This window comes from Corythoichthys intestinalis, chromosome 15, assembly GCF_030265065.1.
Source record: "Corythoichthys intestinalis isolate RoL2023-P3 chromosome 15, ASM3026506v1, whole genome shotgun sequence".
In the NCBI taxonomy this organism is placed as follows: Eukaryota; Metazoa; Chordata; class Actinopteri; order Syngnathiformes; family Syngnathidae; genus Corythoichthys; species Corythoichthys intestinalis.
Genome location: NC_080409.1, coordinates 43,901,976 through 43,924,881, shown reverse-complemented (window position 1 = coordinate 43,924,881; position 22,906 = coordinate 43,901,976). Strand labels below are relative to the sequence as shown.

The following is a 22,906-nucleotide window of genomic DNA, read 5'->3' as shown; positions in this document are numbered from 1 at the left end:
AGGTTGTATATTTCTCAGCAAGGTTATGTTGAGAAAGTTCATTTAAAAATCAAAGTTCAGTTCATAATTACATTTTTTCATTACCAATCCTATTCATCGCAGAATTAAAAAAATTTTTTTTAATTATTTTAACAGGTCGGTTACATAGAAGGAGAGCCCTCCAGGAGCGGGACCTTCCCTATCAACTACGTCCAAAAATTGGCAGATTAAACACATTTGCAAATAACCAACTGAATCAGCATCGGCTGCTCGTTTGGCATTATTTCATTATGGTGGCCAAATAGACTTTTTCTGCTATTTTCCGACACGGATTTATTCGAACTGGAACGTGGCAAGCCAATTTAGAACACTCCTCTGCAGAGACTGGACAAAGTAATTTGAAACTCAATCAGGAATACATTTTTTTAAATTCCTCCATCCTGATACTGAACTTTTTTTTCCATTTAATTTTATTTTTTTAGTTTGTATTAACAGGTACGTCTTTCGATATACAAGTATTTCTGTTTACTGGACTGTCTCAGAAAATTAGAATACACAATATTCTAATTTTCTGAGACAGTCCTGTATATTGTTCTATGTAAAGGACGTCAGCCAAGGTCGGCCCCCCACATTTTTACCACGCCAAATCTGGTCCCCTTTGCAAAAAGTTTGGACACCCCTGCTTTAAATGGTGGATTAATGTACAGGACTGTCTCAGAAAATTAGAATATTGTGTATTCTAATTTTCTGAGACAGTCCAGTATATCAAGCAAATCCCTTTTTATTTTTTTTTAAATGCACTTTAATGCAATAATTCCTTGAAAATGTGTGCTTGTGTCTCAAAAGGTCGGCTGCTGTAAGGAATCTAAAAGGGAAAACAGTTAGTGAGGGATTATGGATGGATTTACACTCGCGGTCCAAGTACACAATTCCAATTTAAACCCTTTTTCTGATTCTGATTCTCTACTTACAAAATTAATTGGTTTTGGAAGTAGTTTCTTAACTTGAAAATTCTTTAAGTAGAGACGCGTTTTCCATGTAAATGCCCTAATCCATTCCAAGCCCCCCAAAATTCAGACATAAATTTTTAGAATGCATTAAAATGTATCAAAACATGCAACAAATATAAGTTACAATTAGATTATTGCACAATAAACATCTGAGATGGGTATAATATAAAAAACCTAGAATAGAGTAAAGAATAAAAGTTGATACACTCATGTAAAGCTGTCTGAACACGAGGGGCAAATGAATAGGATGCTGGGATACACACATACACATACAGTAGAGGTCCCTCTTAGCCGATTGGATGCTAGGAATGCTAGGCAATAGCCAATGGCAGAGCAGTTATAAGTATGTTAGGTTCGGTAAGCTCTAGAAGCTGCAAGAAACACTAATGTATTTTTGCCTTTTGTATCCAGAAATGTCTTTCTTAACAAGAGGCAATATTTTCCCGTTGAGGCGTGTCTTAACCTGAAACTTCTGTATGCAGAGACGTTCTTAAGTAGAGGTACCACTGTATTTGGCAATGTTTAAATATTGTATTTGGACAGATGTGGGTATGTGTATGCTAGTGATTTGATATTCCACTGATATACATTTGCATTGTATCCCGTATGGCTCCAGCTATCGATTATTTGAGTAGTCGATTCATCTGTCAACTAGTTAGTTCGAATAATCCAGTAATCGGATTACAAACATTTAATGCGTTGCAGAATAAATTTTAGGGATGTAAAACAGGCTTGCTAAGATTACACTTTCAAAATAAAATTCCCGAGTGTTTCTTCAAACTATGCAGAATTGCACTTTTATTTAAAAAATACTAGAGCTGTCAAACGCTTAAAAATTTTAATCGAGTTAATTACAGCTTTAAAATTAATTAATCGTAATTAATCGCAATTAAAACTATCCAAAAAATATGCCATATTTTTCTTTAAATTGTTGAAATGGAAAGATAAGACACAAGACGGATATATACATTCAACATACGTTACATAAGTACTGTATTTGTTTATTATAACAATAAATCAACAAGATGGCATTAACATTATTAACATCCTGTTAAAGCGATCCATGGATAGAAAGACTTGTAGTTCTTAAAAGATAAATGTTGTATTAAAACCCCTCTTAATGTTTTCGTTTTAATAAAATTTGTAAAATTTTCAATCAAAAAATAAACTAGTAGCTCGCTATTGTTGATGTCAATAATTACACAATGCTCATGTGGTGCTGAAACCCATAAAATCAGTCGCACTCAAGCGCCAGCAGAGGGCGACAAAATACCAAAAAAACAAAAGTAACAAGTGGACATTACACTGTGCTGTCATTTTAATCTGTTTGAGCGGGGCATGTGCGTTAAATGCGTCAAATATTTTAACGTGATTAATTTTACAAAAAATTACTGCCCGTTAACGCGATAATTTTGACAGCCCTAAAAAATACATTAAAAAACTTGATCTTGGCCTCAAATGGTATAAAAGAATATAAATGAGGATCTAAGTACAACAAAATAACAGTTGGCTAATTTGCATAGCAAAAGTACGCTAGCTTGAATGCTATAAAATGCTACCTTTTTTTTTTTTTTTTTTTTAAACAATGCTCTCAACAAATCGTTCAAACACATATTCCCACAAAAAAGGCTAAATATACCTATGAACTAAATTACGAATGCATTACAAAAACATTAGCCCAAACACAAATTTACCGTATGTTGGTCTTAACAGGGAGCAGCTAGATTCAGCCATGTAAAATGAGTTATGCAATATTCACTGTCGCCACTAGAAGGCAGTGTTTCCACCCAAATCAATAAAACTGAATGCAAACTTTCAAAACCAACCATTAAAATACCACTCTAATTAAACGAATACTCGAAGCAGCAAAATTTGATTCGAAGCTTTTTTTCCCTAATCGAATTACTGGAGTTAATCGATTCATCGTCGCAGCATTAGTATCTCAATTCCGGTCTGAAGATATTTCCCAATTATGCTACTTGAGGCCCCTCAAAATTGTAATTGTGCCATTTGAACCATGCGGTGTAAATCCAGCCTCAGCTATAATTTGAGATATGTGATTAGTAAACATGATTACTGGAAGTGTGTGTGCATCAAAGACACAGAATTGCACTTGCTGTATATATTGTAAATAGTTCTGCCAATTAGAACTTTTTTATACAGACATGTAACTAAAAAAAAAAGTTGTCATGGGGATTTACTGTACATACTTGTCTAAAATGCCCACTGATTTACTGTATTTGTGTGTATATTTCTCCCTTTTCATGCCACAATATTAGATGCACTTGCAAAGTAATGTTAGGTTTAGAAAGGTATTAACGTAGTCATTTTGTAACTATGCGCAAAAATTTACATTTGTGGTTGATCATAGACTAGATGTGTCTGCCAAAGTGCAATGCAGTGCTTAATATCCACACACTGGACACTTGAGACACTGCAGGAGGAGTTAATATTCTCTGCTGTATATGGCCTCTAATCAAATAATTAGGTACATTTCTTGGTTTAATGTAGTTCTGCTGCATTGGTCAATAAATACCTATTATAGTGTTCTCTTTGTTTTGGTGATGTTTCTGACTGCAAGTGTAGCTAATATCGTAGCCGGGGAGTTAGCAGTTCAAGATGACATCCGTCGTAACGTACCAGACAAAAGTAGAGCAGAAGCTCCGAGAACAAAGCTGCTAAGTGCTTCTTTTCGCTCGATACAAGTGCGAATTGATTCAATTATTTAGCGCGGCCAACGATGACTGCGTGCATAGAACACATGCAGTGCTTCTTCTCTTGTGAGCGTTGTGTAACGCACAGAATGTTGAAATCAAATGAATAGACCCTGCTTTTAAGCTGGAAGAAGCAATGGTGGTCTCGAAATTGCATTCCAATAAAAGGCTGTGTATTTTACTACCTTATTTAGCTAGTCACATCATATACAGTGGGGCAAATAAGTATTTAGTCAACCACCAATTGTTCAAGTTCTCCTACTTGAAAAGATTAGAGGCCTGTAATTGTCAACATAGGTAAACCTCAACCATGAGAGACAGACTGTGGAAAAAAAACAATCACATTGTTTGATTTTTAAAGAATTTATTTCCAAATTAGAGTGGAAAATAAGTATTTGGTCACCTACAAACGAGCAAGATTTCTGGCTGTCAAAGAGGTCTAACTTCTTCTAACTAGGTCTAACGAGGCTGCACTCGTTACCTGTATTAATGGAACCTGTTTTAATTAAAAAATTCAGCCTTAATGATAGGAAGTCTTATTATTTATATTCGGAACACTGGGAAAATCCAAGGAACTAAGGACAAATTTTAAGATATACCTTGATAAAATATACAGTGGGGCAAATAAGTATTTAGTCGACAACTAATTGTGCAAGTTCTACTTGAAAATATTAGAGAGGCCTGTAATTGTCAACATGGGTAAACCTCTACTATGAAAGATAGAATGTGGGGGAAAAAAACGAAAATAGCATTGTTTTATTTTTAAATAATTTATTTGTAAATCATGGTGGAAAATAAGTATTTGGTCAATACCAAGTTCATCTCAATACTTTGTTATGTACCCTTTGTTGGCAATAACGGAGGCCAAACGTTTTCTGTAACTCTTCACAAGCTTTTCACACACTGTTGCTGGTATTTTGGCCCATTCCTCCATGAGGATCTCCTCTAGAGCAGTGATGTTTTGGGGCTGTCGTTGGGCAACACGGACTTTCAACTCCCTCCACAGATTGTCTATGGTGTTCAGAGCTGGAAACTGGCTAGGCCACGCCAGGACCTTAAAATGCTTCTTACGAAGCCACTCCTTTGTTGCCCTGGCTGTGTGTTTGGGATCATTGTCATGCCGAAAGACCCAGCCACGTCTCATCTTCAATTCCCTTGCTGATGGAAGAAGATTTTCACTCAAAACCTCCCGATACAGGGCCCCATTCATTCTTTCCTTTTACACAGAACAGTCGTCCTGGTCTCTTTGCAGAAAAACAGCCCCAAAGCATGATGTTTCCACCCCCACGCTTCACAGTGGGTATGGTGTTCTTCGGATGCAATTCAGTAGTATTTCTCCTCCAAACACAAGAACCTGTGTTTCTACCAAAAAAGTTCAATTTTGGTTTCATCTGACCATAACACATTCTCCCAGTCCTCTTCTGGATCATCCGAATGCTCTCTAGCGAATCGCAGTCGGGCCTGGACTTGTACTGGCTTCAGCAGGGGGACACGTCTGGCAGTGCAGGATTTGAGTCCCTGGCTGCGCATTGTGTTAATGATAGTAGCCTTTGTTACTGTGGTCCCAGCTCTCTGTAGGTCATTCACTAGGTCCCCCTGTATGGTTCTGAGGTTTTTGCTCACCGTTCTTGTTATTATTTTGACGCCACGGGGTGAGATCTTGCATGGAGCCCCAGATCGAGGGAGATTATCAGTGGTCTTGTATGTCTTCCATTTTCTAATAATTGCTCCCACAGTTGATTTCTTTACACCAAGCGTTTTACCTATTGCAGATTCAGTCTTCCCAGGCTGGTGCAGGTCTATAATTTTGTCTCTGGTGTCCTTCGACAGCTCTTTGGTCTTAGCTATAGTGGAGTTTGGAGTGTGACTGACTGAGGTTGTGGACAGGTGTCTTTTATACCGATAATTAATACAGGTAACGAGTGGAGCCTTGTTAGACCTCGTTAGAAGAAGTTAGACCTTTTGACAGCCAGAAATCTTGCTTGTTTGTAGGTGACCAAATACTTATTTTCCACTCTAATTTGGAAATAAATTCTTTCTTAAAATCTTAAACATCAAACAATGTGATTTTCTGGTTTTTTTTCCACATTCTGTCTCTCATGGTTGAGGTTTACCCATGTTGACAATTACAGGCCTCTCTAATCTTTTCAAGTAGGAGATCTTGCACAATTGGTGGTTGACTAAATACTTATTTGCCCCACTGTATATTAGTGCTCTCAAAATTTACAGCTTTAAATCTGGAGATTAATATACAGTAATATTCATTTGTTGTCAAATATCGTTCAAGGAAATTAGTGGTCTAGACAAATAGTCCTGAATTCAATGTGTTTATACAATCTGACAGCTGCAGTTGCTTCTTTAATATTCCCATCATGCCTAGCCTCCTCACCATGCATTTATGTCTCTTGGCAGCTGCAACCCGGTGTCCATCGCAATGACAATCTGACCTGTCTCTTATGTAACAAGCCCGAATATTAACAACACTGTGGCTGCACCATACACACCTTAAGCCCTGTGTGGATGAGTTGTGTTGATGTATGTGCAAAACACAGCGGGATGCTGTGCTAATCTGCCAAAAGCAAGAATGGAAAAATCTCTGGATTTATTTAAGAGTGCCTTGAATGCATTATTAGGTCGATGCTTTAAAGCCATCTGTGCCAGGTCACATCAAAATAGGAAAGAGAATGACCTCTTTCGTGTACCCTTAATGCTTCCATCAAGTGAGCAAATACTCAATTTAATGTAACTTCACAAATCCTGCCTTGCAAAAATGGAAGTAGACGACATTTCCAGTCCTGTATCATTAAAATGCATCGTTCACTAACTTGAATTTTGATTGAATGCAACCCTAAAGACTTGTCTAGGAAAGAAGTAAAGCATTCAAGCAACACCCTGACGACTGCTAATTAAATGAAAAGTGATGCTTTTTGAAAGTATATCCAGTCTGAAATACTGACGAGAGGAATTCACAGAAAAACAGCTTGGAATCTTATGTAACGATTTTTTATTCATTAAGCCAGTTTAATCCTAACGATGTATCCTTTTAGTACATTGCAGCTTAAATAGTCAAGAGTGTTCGACTTTTAATGTGAAACGAGTCAGCAAACGTAAGCAGAAATGATAACATTCATTCTCGCAGTGTGCAGTAGAAAGCTTTTTTTCAAAAGTGATAAAGGTTGATTCCATTACGAAAGCGTGGCATTAAGGCTGTGAATTTAAAAAATCAATTGAAATAAATGTACAATTACTGCAATGGACAGATGGGAGAGCAAAATATTCAATCATAAACAGAAAATTGTGACTTCAAGAAAAGGAAACCACTGCTTATTACACAACAACTTATAGGTGTACCAATCACATAGGAATAATACAAGATATGAATAGAGTACATTCAAAAATATAAAAACATTTGGACCCTTGACCAAGTCAATTTATGTCCATTTTTTTTTTTTTTTTTTAGTATGTTATCAAAATGTTTTTCACTGTTGTCATTTCCCGCAATGAATTTTGAAAATACGACTAAACACTCAGTTTTACTTTTCATCCAAGGGCGTAGGTTTGCATAGGGATGGTAGGGACATAACACTGCCAACTTTTCAGCAACCTCATATGCATTAATACGTTCAGTTATATAAGTCATTTAGATTGTCTTCCCATTTGTTGTAAGGGTAGAATTGACCCTAATACAGCCCCGACAGAAATACATGTCGACATCTTGCTGTCTTCTCCGCCCCCTTCGAAGATGAGGGGTATTAAAAGTCTTTTTCGACCAGCAGCAGCCACTTTAAGTAATTTAAAAAGACGCCAATGTTGTGGAGGTGGGATACACACCACTAAAGTTGCTGCTGAATGTCCGACCTGCATCAGAGCTTGCATAACATTAAACTATGTGAACTTTTTAACCTGCAAAACTCGAGTGGGAAGCTGCTTAGAGAGAAGTGTCCTTCTGTTTGTGCATAGACTTTATAATATATTGACGTGACACATTCCCCATTCACTGCATCACGCCTTCCCGAAGGGCGCCGTCTAGAGATGTCCCGATCGATCGGGTCCGATCACGTCATTTTCAAAGTATCGGAATCGGCAAAAAAATATCGGACAAGCCTTTTTTAAATATTTATATATGTTTTAATTAAATCATTTTCTAATTACAATATTTATTGCATTTAACGCATGCGCTGCATGACACACTCACGCATTGTCGCGTTCAATCTATAATGGCGCCGTTTTATCTATATATAGAGGTAAAAGGCAGCGTAAAATGAGTAGAGTGAATTTTGGCAGTCTTTGGAGCCTTTTTTTAATTGGGTAAAGCCTTAAATGCCCTCTCCCAACGATTAGAATAATCGTGGGAAGCAATATGGGAAAGAAAGGTAGTAGTTGATCTTTTTCTTAACACCCTATGTAATTTCCCAACGCAGAGAAGATATGTCAATTGGTACCATGACGCACAGTCATGGTTGCACTTCCCATCATGCATTTGAACAGAAGTTAAATGGCTTCAGTATAATTTACTGAAAGCTCAACAAATACACTAGATGGCAATATTTAGTCACAATATACAAAGTCACATTTATCGTTTAAGAATTACAAGTCTTTCTATCCGTGGATCCCTCTCACAGAAAGAATGTTAATAATGTAAATGCCATCTTGAGGATTTATTGTCATAATAAACAAATACATTACTTATGTACTGTATGTTGAATGTATATATTAGTCCGAGTTTTATTCATTTTTTTCTTAATGCATTGCCAAAATGTATATGAGCGGGAAAAATTATCGGGAATGATTGGAATTGAATCGGGAGCAAAAAAAAAAAAGCAATCGAATCGGGAAATATCGGGATCGGCAGACACTCAAACTAAAACGATCGGGATCGCATCAGGAGCAAAAAAACATGATCGGAACAACCCTAGCGCCGTCCCACATTCCGCTTCATTTATTAGCAGATCTAACTCCAGATTTAGGTTGAAAAAGTACGAAAGCTGTACTGCATACAAACAAGAAAGATTTTCTCAGGAGTGATTTGTTCAAGGATTCAAGGTAATTATTATATGTTTCTTACCATGCATGCATTTTGAAACGTGAAAAAAAAATCAGCTGCTACAGCATTGACATTATATTTCGCAATATTTAGGTAAAATAACTGCTAACTGCCCGTTTTTTTGTTTTTAACCAAGAATGGAGACTGTTTTACGTCCATATCTATAAAGAATTCAGGGATTTAAGGTTTTATTCACAAGAATTTTCAACAGAATATGCTCTTTGTTTATATATGGTGGCCGCTAATTTGCTTACTGACTAGCATCATGGTTCACAATATTTACGTAAAATAAATGCTAACTGCACGTTTTTTTTTTTTTTTTTTTTTGCTTTTAACCAAGAATCGAGACTGTTTAACGTCCATATCTATAAAGAATTCGGGGATTCAAGCATTTATTCACAAAAATTTTCAACGGAAAAAGCTCTTTGTTTACTTATGGCGGCCGCTAATTGCTTACTGGCTAGCATCATGGTTCACAATACTTACGTAAAATAAATGCTAACTGCGCTTTTTTTTTCTTTCTGCTTTTAACCAAGGTTCAAGACTGTTTTATGTCCATATCTATAAACAATACAGGGATTTAAGCATTTATTCACAAGAATTTTCAATGGAAAAAGCTCTTTGGCTGTAATATGGCAGCCGCTAATTAGCTTACTGACTAGCATCATAGTTCGAAATTTGTAGGTAAAATAAATGTTAACTGCACGTTTTATTGTTTTTTTGTTTTTTTTTTTGCTTTTAACCAAGAATTGAGACTGTTTTACGTCCATATCTATATATCTATAAAGATATCAGGGATTTAAGCATTTCTTCACAATAATTTTTAAAGGAGAAAGCTCTTTGTTTACATATGGCAGTCGTTAATTAGCTTACTGACTAGCATCATAGTTCAAAATATGTACGTAAAATAAATGATAACCGCACGGTTTTTTTTGCTTTTAACCAAGAATCGAGACTGTTTTACGTCCATATCTATAAAGAAATCAGGGATTTAAGCATTTATTCACAAGAATTTTCAACGGAAAAAGCTCTTTGTCTGTGTTTCCACTCGGAGATAAGCCCCCTATGAATCAGCCCCATGCCCCGTTTCCCATCAATACATTATAAAATCTATGGTTTGTGTTTTGTACTGTTAACGTTAATTAAACTGTGAGGAAATGTAGTGAACTCAGGTTATGCTGTGATATCGTCCCTACCATTGTTGAGACCAACCCTACGCCCTTGTATTCATCCTTAAACTATGTTAAAATTTTTCTTGGACATGTGAAACAAAAAGTTGTGTTGCATCATCTGAAATCAACATATTCATTTATTAATCTAATCAAGAGAATAAAACATCAGTGTTTTATAAATTTTTTGTAGGTTCCCCCCAATATGATCGTATTTAACCAAACAGTTTCCAAATAAAACCAAACATTATTTTCTAAAATAATTTTTCAAATATTTAAAAGTGTATACATTCATTCTAAAGATCTTTGGGAAACGTTGTCCTGAAACTAAAGGAAACAGCATTATTGTCTTGTGTCCTATTTGGATGTGTTACCCTTTCTACTTTGTCAACAGTGTTATCATTGCCAATGCACAGATGTTGCATAAGGCATATACAGTAAGAAGTGATATACTGTAGGTCAGTTGTATAACACAATTTCAATACACTACATACAGGACGACAAATACACGTAAGGCCTAATCTGTGTTAGCTCTTTGCTAATAATAATTAAAAAAAAACTGAGTGGAATGCTAATACAGACTTAGTAGTCAATCATAAGGTTGTCATGGCTATCATTCATGTGAAAGATGAAACCAGTATATCTAGGCTCTCATTGACCGTATTCTCCTACTGTGATCTTTTGAGCCCTTGAAGAGTCGTGACGGTCTAATTAAATGTGTCATTCCATTCGCAGTCGACGCTATCACTTTCATTTTAAGGTGTTTCCGCTGTGTAGTCACTTTACAACCGACTAAAAAAAGCCGTTCTATTTGTGTTCGCAATATGAGAACCTAATTTTCTTTCTGTGTAATTTTAGGTGTAATGGCACTATAAAGTGAAATGGACATGAGACTTTGACCAGGTTGATAAAGTGGGGCCATCAGTATTTAGTCAACCACTAATTGTGCAAGTTCTCCCACTTGAAAATATTAGGGAGGCCTGTAATTGTCAACATGGGTCAACCTCAACCATGAGAGACAGAATGTGGGGGGAAAAAAAACAGAAAATCACATTGTTTGATTTTTAAAGAATTTGCAAATCATGGTGGAAAATAAGTATTTGGTCAATACCAAAAGTTCATCTCAAAACTTTCTTATATACCCTTTATTAGCAGTAATGGAGGCCAAACGTTTTCTGTAACTCTTCACAAGCTTTTCACACACTGTTTCTGGTATTTTGGCCCATTCCTCCATGCAGATCTCCTCTAGAGCAGTGATGTTTTGGGGCTGTCGTTGGGCAACACGGACTTTCAACTCCCTCCTCATCCCGTGGCGTCAAAATGATAACAAGAATGGTGAGCAAAAATCCCAGAACCACACGGGGGAACCTAGTGAATGACCTACAGAGAGCTGGGACCACTGCCAGACGTGTCTCCCTTCTGAAGAAAGTACATGTCCAGGCCCGTCTGCAGTTTGCTAGAGAGCATTTGGATGATCCAGAAGAGGACTGGGAGAATGTGTTATGGTCAGATGAAACCAAAATTGAACTTTTTGGTAGAAACACAGGTTCTCGTGTTTGGAGGAAAAAGAATACTGAATTGCACCATACCCACTGTGAAGCACGGGGGTGGAAACATTATGCTTTGGGGCTGTTTTTCTGCAAAGGGACGAGGACGACTGATCTGTGTAAAGGAAAGAATGAATGGGGCCATGTATCGAGAGATTTTGAGTGAAAATATCCTTCCATCAGCAAGGGCATTGAAAATGAGACGTGGCTGGGTCTTTCAGCATGACAATAATCCCAAACACACAACCAGGGCAACAAAGGAGTGGCTTCGTAAGAAGCATTTCAAGGTCCTGGAGTGGCCTAGCCAGTGCCCAGATCTCAACCCCATAGAAAATCTGTGGAGGGAGTTGAAAGTTCGTGTTGCCCAACGACAGCCCCAAAACATTACTGCTCTAGAGGAGATCTGCATGGAGGAATGGGCTAAAATACCAGCAACAGTGTGTGAAAACCTTGTGAAGAGTTACAGAAAATGTTTGGCCTCCATTATTGCCAACAAAGGGTCCATAACAAAGTATTGAGATGAACTTTTGGTATAGACCAAATACTTATTTTCCACCATGATTTGCAAATAAATTCTTTAAAAATCAAACTGTGATTTTTTTTTTTTCCACATTCTGTCTCTCATGGTTGAGGTTTACCCATGTTGACAATTACAGGCCTTCCTAATATTTTCGAGTGGGAGAACTTGCACAATTAGTGGTTGACTAAATACTTATTTGCCCCACTGTATGTTGGTAAGAGTCCATTTGGGCTTGTTCATATATGCGCATAAAATGCAATTCTGTTTGTGTTCACGTAGCAATATACTAGTACTGTACTGTATGTTACTCTAGCCATATACAATTAAAAAAAAAAAAGTAATTATTACATATATATATTTTTTAAGAGAAGCCAGTTTTCTTCTGGTCTAATGGGACCTGAGGCAATACAAAGCGAATTTGGCCTACTTTGTTTTGCAATGTACTCAGGGTGAGTGAAATCCTCTGAGGATTACAGTTTAAAATGGATTGAAATAAGTTTTTGATTTAAAGCAGTCTCAGTGCAAACAAAGCCAACTAACTGGCTTTTAAAAAATCTGGTATTATATTTGCAGCACCAAAAGTTATTCTGAAAGAGGAACCAGTTCTCTTGTCCCTTCTAGACCTGATGGTGATGAAAATTGAATTGAACTTAGACTTCTTTCTTTTACATTGCCTATAGATTGAGTATGCCATTCTGATTATTTTTGCTCTAGCTTTATTTGTGTTCAGATTACAAGTACAGTGATCCCTCGTTTTTCGCGGTTAATGGGGACCAGAACCCCCTGCAATTTTTTTTTTTTGTATCTGTGTTCAATGTGTTTATTCAGATTTAGCATTGGAAACAGATACATATAAGACATGTTTTTTCACTTTTTTTTTTCTAACAAAGTATAATTAAAAAAAAACAACAACAAAAAAACAACCTTACATATATATATATTTGTTTTTTGTTTTTAATAAATGTTTTTTTAAGCACTTCAAATGTAAGTTTTAAACATGTTACTGTCTCACTGAATTATTTTTAAACAATATTAAAGTATAAAAATGCCTGTCTTTATTAAATGCTGCTCACTTACACACAATGAGTTGCCACAGCAACTGTATAACAAGTTAGACGATGATTGACGCATGCGGTGCTTTGAAGCTTTGGGTTCTAGGCATCTGTGGCAAAATCAAAAATTAAGCGTCTGTCAATAATCGTTAACTTTAATAAGCAACTCCAGAGCACTGCCTGATCAACAAAGAGCAGGGAGAGGGCAGGGGGGAGAATCAGACAACGCGATCGGCTCGGGACAACTCATCTGTATTTTTTTTTTTTTATAAATTGAAAAAAAAATTGCGATGGACTGAGGGCGCGAAGTTTGAAGCGTGAAGTAGCGAGGGATCACTGTACTGTAATTTCTAAAGTCTAGTGCTTTTTCTTGGCCAATGACAAATAAATGACCACGGACCTCATTTTGTTCAATTTGCAAACCGGTTAAGTGAACTGGAACTGTGGAGTTGAAGCAAAACCGGATTGAGACATCTGATTTAAATCAGTTTGCTTCAATCCGGTTTGAGTGCTCATATAAACGCAGAAAATGCTATAGCTAATCTGGAAGGCTGAACAGAACCAAGCATGAAAATAACCTAAACAGTTGCACTGCATCAGAATAGAACACTATGTTATACTGTACCTACTTGGCCAACTCTAACACATATCTTAGCAGGATAGCGATGAATGACTCAGCTGAAATATTAATGCCGGAGTGATAATGTCCAGTTTCCCGCTTGTGCACTCAGGCAGCCGCATAGATTTCTCTGGAAAGCGGAGATGAGAGCTTGACCTTCGAATGCCAAGAATAGATGTCTCTTGTGTATCCGCTGTGCTTCCTGCACACACTCGTCGGCCGCAACGTTGTTAGGTAAACCTGCGTCATTTTGAGCAAGATCCAAATGGAGTAATCGTCCAATAGCACAGACTGTCTTCAAAGTCGTTTTCCAGTTCCAGCCTGGATGTGTCAATGTCAAGGTGGCTTCTGTCTATACATCTGAGCAAAGCATGAAAAAAAAAATAATGATGTTATTGAGTCAGCAGACATTCTATTTTTTCAAGTTTACAACAGAACCGTGATATAAATTGCAGTTCTTATGCCCTTGAAAGTGTTGCCTTGGCCATGCATGCAAAGCATGTTTGTCTTCAATGGAAGCGTCGCATTGCCTTGCCGTCTGGTTGGATACATTCTGTGTGGTTGTGTGGAGATGAGAGAGAGAGCAAACAGTGGTTGCCATGGAGACAAGAGGCCACAGGTGGAGACGCCACCCGCTCGTGTTGCTTTTCCTCCTCTGAAGTGATGAATCTCAGAGAAGACAAGGCACATCTTCTATCTCTGTGTTGCTTGGTCCTATTCTAAACAAAGCAAGCTTACTTTTAAACAGTGAACCCCTGTACAATGCATTGAATCTTACATATAACTGCACTGTAGCAGATTTTTACGTGATTATTTATTGGATTGTCAAGAGTTGAAGCTTTAGGGATAGAAAGACTTGTAGTTCTTAAAAGATAAACGTTATTATGAGTTAAAATAATTTGATATTGAAACCCCTCTTGATGTTTTCATTTTTATACAATTTAAAAATTGGTTTAACTAGTAGGTTGCCATTGTTGTTGACATCGCAGGGCAGTGATGTCACATGGTTACGCTGCCGGGCTTCCAAAGTATTACTTTAACACTAGAAGTCCCAGAGAATTCTGGTACTCCTACGAGTCCCAAACAATGGCCGATATGGCCTCTCCCCCGGAAAACCCAGAGGTGGCAAAAATGACCCAAGTGCTTTTGAATTGGCAAGTCGTTGTCGGACAGACAACAGCCGTTCATATGGAAAGGCAACCACTAGACATACATTACCTTCAGACACAATTACCACAATCCATTCTCCATGCCCTTGATTCAGTCCTTCTAAACTATAGACACAATTCCTGCTTTACACTCAAATTGTAGTTCTAAAACGCTTTTTTTTTTTTTTCTTCAAAGCATTGTACACATTTGGGCCATTCTTTCTGCCATTATGTGTGGAGTATAGGACAAGTAAAAAAAAAAAAAATGTGTAAAAAGTGTCAAACTTCATAAATAAATGTAGCTTGACTTGAACTGACACAAACTATCACATGAGTCACAGAGGAGAGGCCAAATCAGCCATTGCTAAGGAATATTACGAGTGTCTGTCTTGGGAAAGGCCAAGTCGACCTCTGCTGGGTTTTCTGGTGTTAAATACAAAAACATGTCATCAGTTAAACTCTTTCAATTTGAACCCGAGGGGAACATTAATGAGCATGACAGCACTATTTCAGCAAAAGCAAAATGAACAGGAAAGACCGGATGAGACAAGACGGGAGTATGAAAAAAATTTCCCCCAAAATGTGTTACACTGGTTAACGTCCTATATGAGGCGAATTTGACACCCAAAGTACTACCGTGCGCTTTCAGCTTGTTTTGTACATACAGACCGAACATACTACAGATGCCTTACAAAAATACTTAAACCAGGGGTAGCCTCGAGGGCCCCTATCCAGCTTGTTTTCCATGTCTTCCTCCTTTAAAACACCTGAATCAAATGATCAGCTCATCAGTAAGCTCTGCAGGAGCCTGATAACGATCCTGATTATTTGAGTCAGGTGTTTTGGAGGAGGAAGACATGGTAAACAAGTTGGATAGGGGCCCTCGAGGACCGACATTGGCTACCCCTGGTTTAAGTATTTTTGTAAGGCATCTGTAGTATGTTCGGTCTGTATGTACAAAACGAGCTGAAAGCGCACTGTAGTACTTTGGGTGTCAAATTCGCCTCATGTAGGACATTCACCGGTGTAGCACATTTTGGGGAAACACCGTATTTTTTTCATACTCTCGTCTCGTCTCATCCGGTCTTTCCTGTTCATTTTGCTTTTGCTGAAATAGTGCTGTCATGCTCATTAATGTTCCTCTCGGGTTCAAATTGAATGAGTTGAACTGATGACATGTTTATGTCGTTTAAGTAATACTTTGGAAGCCCGGCAGCGACTTAAACGTAGTAATATCAATTAAGGGTGGTTTAAATAGGCTACGGGATTAATGTGGTCAACAGATCAACAATCTGCTTCATAGCTAGCACAAGAAAACACAATGCTTAAAAGTATGAGAGGAAAACACACGCAATAACGTATTTTGAGGCAATGAAAAAGTAATAAAAGACTCAATAAAAGCACAAATAGTAAGTACTCGCCACTTTTAAACAACATGCGCATGTGTTGGACATCTCGCCGCGTAAAAGGAATTGCAGTAACCCTGCAGTGTTCGTCTCGTGACAGTGACAAACTACGTCATTACCCCAAGCGTCCATTGCACGCATAAATCATGGTGCCCTCTGTAGGTCAAAACATGTACTAAATATTATTGATTTTTAAATCAATGGCAATATTGTATGTGTTTCTAATAACATAATTTTGTAAAAGAGAACAATTGTGGCTTATTATAGCCTATAAGTCTTTTAGTCCAAGCTTCCCTTTAAAATCCAAACTGTCAGAGTTTGATCTTAAATTTAGGAGCTTAAAGTTAAAGCTTCAACTTTTGAAATTAAGTGTAAAGCGTGAACAGTCAGCAGTAGTTTTAAAGAATACATAAAAGTCAGTATTTAGATTTTTACGCTTTCAATGTTGAATAACACAGGGGTTCACTGTACGCTCAGCCATTGTGAATCCTGTCATACATGACTCATCCATGCACCATGCAGTCCCTATCCATTCTCGCTTCAATGTTGAAAAAAAAAGCAGCAAGGTTTCCATGACGATGAGGAAGAGCATCACTTGGATTGATTGGCTCCTGAGCTCTTTTGTGCAGGCACTCTTAAGACCCGAAGGACCAGCCTCGGGTTACGAGAGCAAACAAACATCCGCACGGTTGGGAGAAGGCGGTTCATGGTCTTCGACCCTATTTGAGCTTCACAGGCCAAGGCAGGCACGTTCGGAGTCCCAGCATGGAGGAGAACACGATGGTGGGCCGGTGCTTTTTGAATTTAAGTCCCTTCTTCAGACGCTGGCTGCTTTCGGCCACGTAGATCTCGCTTTGTTGGGCGGCGCCCGATATCCTCGAGAGCCGCTCCCCGTGCAGCACCACTTCCTGCTCGGAGCGCACGAACACCTCTCGGAGCTCCTCCAGTCTCCTCTCCATCTCTCGTACGACTCTCTGGCGCTCCTCCACCTCCAGGAGGCGGCGGCGAGCCGCTTCGAACTCCATGCTGGAGCTCGGCGTCACCAGCCTGGAGGACGGCGCCGTGGCCGAAGCGGACCCCGGCTCGGAGGCGGCGAGCATGGCGCCCGTCACCCTGCGGAAGTCGCCCATGGAAATGGAGCGACGGGTGGCGGGAGAAGCCAGAGCAAGGAGGGCGGACGCCGATGCCGGCATGGCCGATAGAGGAGAGTGTGCTGATGATGAAGAGGATGGAGGCGAGTGCGGATGAAGCTGTAGCGCTTCGGCTTCGGGGTCTTCATCCTGGGGGGTCTTCTGTCGTCTCTTCATGGCCGCTTGTGGTTCACCTCCGATAGCAATGTGTTCAGGATGCTGCTCCATTCGTCAGTGATGAAGGATGTGAGCCTCTCTAGTCTGAAGGAGGGTGGGGGCCGAGCTTCCTCGCAGACGATTGGCTGGTGCTCTCACTAAGCTTGCGGGCTCCTGATTGGCTGGCTGGCCTCTGTGCTGCTGATGCTGCCCTTACTGCAAAATAGAAACTGTAACCAAGATAAAATATCTCAAACCAAGGCTTGTTCTTTGACAAGATTTCTTTCTTACCAGACGCTCAACTCCACTCTCTCTTGCAGAGTAAGGGGAGGGGTTAGAATGACGTGTCTATTTATTTGTTACAAAAAGGAGAAACTATTTATATAGCCTCTTTCACTGGCTGTTGACAATTTTAAAGAAAATCCTTATATCCAAATACCTATTATAATTATCTATCCTCATGAACCGATTCAAGCAGTGGCGCCACCAGGGGGTCACGGCCACCCCTATAAATTGGTTGGCCACCCCACTGGCCACCCCGCTTGCCAGTATATCGTTAGATTGTTGTAGCATCAGTTATGCATTTCATCCCAAATGAATGCATTTATTTTTTTTTGTTAAATGTAGGGCTGTCAAATGTATCGCATTAACGGGCGGTAATTAATTTTTTAAAATTAATCACGTGAAAATATTTATCACAATTAATGCATTCGCAGTACGACTCATTCACGCATTGCCGCAAACAGCCTACAATGGCGCCGTTTTAATTCTATACAGACATAAGAGGCAGGGTCAAGTGAGTGGAGTAGATAAAAGCATTCATTAGGGCCGTGCTTTTAATTGGAAAAGCTTTGTCATCTCTCCCACAGCAACTATAAATATTGTGGGAAGCGACGTGGGGAAGAATGACAGGAGTTGATCTTTTTCTTAACACCCTGTAGTGTATCCAACGCAGAGAAGATATAGCATTTGCAGCCACCACACACAGTCATGGTTGCACCACTTCCCATCATGCATTTGGGCAGAAGTTAAATGGCTACAGTATCATTTACTGAAAGCTCAACAAATACACTAGATGGCAATATTTAGTCACAATATACAAACTCACATTTATCCTTTAAGAATTACAAGTCTTTCTATCCGTGGATCCCTTTCACAGAAAGAATGTTAATAATGTTAATGCCATCTTGTGGATTTATTGTTATAATAAACAAATACAGTACTTATGTACAAAATGTTGAATGTATATATCCGTCTTGTCTTATCTTTCCATTCCAACAATAATTTACAGAAAAATAAGGCATATTTTAGAGATGGTTTGAATTGCGATGAATTATGATTGATTAATTTTAAACTGTGATTAACGCGATTAAAAATTTTATTCGTTTGACAGCCCTAGTTAAATATACACTTTATGCCGAATATATACATAACACAATAAAACATTATTGTTGTGGAACTCAAAATGTTGACTGGACAGTTACGGACTATGCACATTAAATCATTAGTAACATCAAATATTACACAAATATGCACATTAAATCATTAGTAACATCAAATATTACACAATACACCAAAGTATATCAGTTGCCGTGTCCTTAATGCTTTCTGATAATTTTCCCCTGACGTTTTTACTGCTGTAATATAATGAAAACCTGAAATTATGGCTTTTAGTTTTGGCCACCCCAAGATTTTAAGTGGCCCCATCTGGCCACCCCTATGAAAAATTTCTGGAGGTGCCACTGGATTCAAGGCTAGTGTAGTTGCCCAAATTTTAATCTTATCGTTTATTCAGTTAATGACCCTCCCTTTACATACAGATGTGGGTAGGGTACCCAAATATTCTACTCAAGTAAGAGTAGTGTTACTTGAAAATAATATTACTCAAGTGAAAGTAAAAGTAGTCATGCAAAAAAATGTACTCAAGTACATGTAAAGAAGTATTTGGTGAAAAGAATACTCAAGTAATGAGTAACATTGTGAGTAGCTTGCTTACATTTAAAAAAAAAAAAAAATTTAAACAATGGTATTTTTTTTTTCAGCACTAAGCTATCTATATGAAATGTTGTTATAATTAAACTGTGCAATAACCCATTACATAACCGCATTAAACCAAAGAAATCCAAAATAAAGAAAAAAAAATCACTGAATTCCGCCTAGTGAAACGAAATGAGAGAAATGAAGCATTATTTGTCCAAACACTATGAGCAGGGGTGAAAGTGGCTAGAACTTCTTCACTTCTGTGTGTGTGTGTGTGTGTGTGTTGGGGGGGGGTCAAACCTCCTAAACTACTGAAATGCACAGAAATCTGTTTTAGCACAGTTATTTCTATAACATATACAAAAACTGATTTTCATTCAAAATTGTATTTTTTCAATGATTTGCAAAATAAAAGTTAACGAAAAGAGCAATAACTCCAACCTCCATCTCCTAATTTTTTTTTCTCCCTCATTTCCTCACATACTAAATGCCAAATCTCAATTTTAACTACTTAAGAACATAGGATGTACAGGCATGTTAAAATTGAAGTTAATGGAAACATTTACTTTAAAAAAATTTTTTTATAACAAAGATAAGTAACATACATTCAGAAAAATAGGGACAGATTTATATTATGCAGAGTAAAATGGAATGTATTTTGAAGATTGCGCAAACATTGACTTTTTTAAATCATAAGGAAATGAATACGTAGCCTAACATAATTGAACAAATTTAAGTCCAAAGTGCACATTGACAGCTAAGATGTTCTGAACCTCCCCATCAGACCAAATAAAACTAAATATGATAAATAAGCCTCCTCAACTCTTTCGTTGCTCTTAAAGATTTGATCCATTTTATGTTGCATTGCCCTTTTTTTGTCACATCAATTCAACCTTTTTCTTTTTTTTGCTGTTCCAGAAAACAAGCACATTTGAACCAATCAGAGCTAACTAGCTCTGCTGATCACATGTTAGTATGACAGCCAATTGAACGGATAAATGAGTCCAGGCGTTTTGCTTTGCTGCGTGTATTCGCACATTGACGTGACTGATCATGTCAAACTCGGATAACTGCAGCAGCTGAGAAAACCTCCATGCTGTCCGTGGAATGAGATAGATAATAAATATTGGTGGAAACGGATTGCTACACAAGCACTTTATTATGCTTGTTGTTAACACTTGTGTATGTAAATCTGATGTTGGTAGATTGTTTTCTTCTTGGAGATGAAATGCATGTGTGGCAGCTGGGCACCGTGTACCGGAACAGCATTCTGGCCCTAAATCTTATATCAGAACTGCGTTCTGGCCCTGAATCTTATACCGGAACTGCGTTCCTGACCGTTCTGGCCCACTTTCACCCCTGACTATGAGTGCCCTCTAGTGCAAAAAAAAAATGGTCAATCGGCGCCAAATAAAAACTGGGATAGAGATTTAAATCTGCGCTTTCGAGTCATGTTGAGGGCAGCGCTTTATGTCAAATACTTCATTTTTTACAGTGCTTTAAGGATGCCACGCGATAGAACAGGCTGGCATGATTATAGAACGGCAAGCTTGCGTCTGATTGGTATAATGGAGACGTGACTATTGTTGCGACGTACGATTTGGTGAAATTGGTAGAGCTACTCTTGGGATTGCTGCCAAAAAATAATACATCTAATACAATATTTAGAATAAAGAGGAAAAATGTAACGACTCTGTGTAACCCAAAGTGGCAGAGTAGCATTTTTTTTTTTACAAATCTACTCAAGTAAAAGTATGGCTCAGTAAAACTATTCTAAGAAGTACATTTTTCTCAAAAAGTTACTCAAGTAAATGTAACGGAGCACTCGTAATGCAGTACTACCCACCTCTGTTTACATATTATATAAATCGCGCACCAAAAAGAATTATCATGGTGTCAGACAACACTCAGATGCCCACATCCCACATGCCAAGCCACAAAGATTTTAAATGGAGAACCTGAAACCATGCAACATCCTTGAAGTGTAAGCATTTGTATAGTGTCTGGGGGAAAAAAAACTAGTTGTGGAGATGGCAAAGCATAGATATTACCAGGGATCATATTTTGTTTTTCCCATCCAAAAAGAGCCATTTCGGTCCAAATTTTTCATGTCTGCGCCTTTTCTCCATACAAGGCGTGCACAATGGCAGCACAACCGCATGCTGGATAGTTTACGTACTACTATTAGGCTACTACAAAGACAGCGTTCTTTTTCACCTATAGTGTGTGTTGGAGTTTTTGTACAGGAAATAAAAGCGCCTGTGTATTATAATGCAAATCCCCGCAGAAAGACGGCGCAATGACACATGAACACATTTGAAAACTAAAAGGTCCAATAAGCCTCGGTTTAACACACACTTTTCACAGCATTCAAATAAATTGCACACAAATATCCAACAGCACTCTGCACAGTGGCAGCTCAACAGCAACATCAAACAGTACTAGAAACTGCAATTTTGGGAGAAATTACACCTGGGTCTTTCCTCTGTGGAGATACAGATCTTAGCCCCACTCAGGTCTATCAATAGAATGGACAATAATGCCAGTCAATGGCATTAAACAAAGTGAACGCCATTAAAAATGATTGGGAAAATTGGACGTCCATGTCCGTCAATGGCAGCAACCTCCATAAGCGTCAATGCAATCGGGGACATTTGATTTGATATTGATATCTGGTCATTTCCTGTTGATTTGGGGATATTGATTTTTTTTTTACCATTAAAAATGAATGGGAAAAAATTTGGACGTCCATTGACGTCAATGGTATCAACTTACATAGCTGTCAATGGAATCTCAGTACATTGGCATCAATAAAATGAAAAAACATGCTGAAATGCCATTGGAAGTGAATGGGAAGTTTGGACGTCCATGGACGTCAATGGCATCACCCAATAAGCATCAATGCAATCGGGGACATTTGGGGTACACGTACTATTGATATTAGGGTCATTTCCTGTTGATTTGGGGACACTGTTTTTTTACCATTGAAAATGAATGGGAAAAAATTTGGAGGTCCATGGACGTCAATGGTATCAACTTACATAGGTGTCAATGGAATCTAAGTACATTGGCATCAATAGAATGAAAAAACATGATAAAATGCCATTAGAAATGAATGGTAAATTTGGACGTCCATGGCGGTCAATGGCGGCACCCTTCATAAGCGTCAATGGAATTGGGGAAGTTTGGGGGACACGTCCTATTGATATCTGGTCATTTTCTGTTGATTTGGCTACAAATCAAGTTATTTGACGTTCTCCATGGTCTAAATCTGCAGCTAACTTTTCCTCGCAGCGCACAGTGATCCCTCACTACTTCGCACTTCAAACTTCTCGCCCTCAGCCCATCGCGGATTTTTTTCCAATTAATAAGTAAATAAATGCAGAATTTTATAGAGCTGTCCTGCTTCGATCTCGTAGTCTCTCACTCTCG

At 38.3% G+C, this 22,906-nt stretch overlaps 2 protein-coding genes across 6 annotated transcripts in view; one reads left to right on the top strand and one right to left on the bottom strand.

Annotated features, from left to right (window-relative positions):
* asap3 (ArfGAP with SH3 domain, ankyrin repeat and PH domain 3) overlaps nucleotides 1–10,891 on the top strand; it is an 88,936-nt gene extending 78,045 nt beyond the window's left edge. For all 5 annotated transcript variants that reach the window (XM_057858706.1, XM_057858705.1, XM_057858707.1 and 2 more), the window contains one exon: nucleotides 136–10,891. In XM_057858706.1, the coding sequence (XP_057714689.1) occupies nucleotides 136–210 (75 nt within the window). In that variant the 3' untranslated portion in view covers nucleotides 211–10,891. The remainder of the gene's footprint in view (nucleotides 1–135) is intronic.
* A 5,055-nt stretch (nucleotides 10,892–15,946) lies between these two features.
* LOC130931166 (TMF-regulated nuclear protein 1-like) lies at nucleotides 15,947–17,589 on the bottom strand. The gene has a single exon (XM_057859725.1). It carries the CDS (start codon nucleotides 17,564–17,566, stop codon nucleotides 16,928–16,930), a length of 639 nt encoding a protein of 212 aa, XP_057715708.1. The 5' UTR covers nucleotides 17,567–17,589; the 3' UTR covers nucleotides 15,947–16,927.
* Nucleotides 17,590–22,906: the final 5,317 nt, after the last annotated feature.

Bases quoted from the DNA above. Each gene is read 5' to 3' on its own strand.
- LOC130931166 (XM_057859725.1), bottom strand. From the start codon at position 17,566: ATGGAGCAGCATCCTGAACACATTGCTATCGGAGGTGAACCACAAGCG.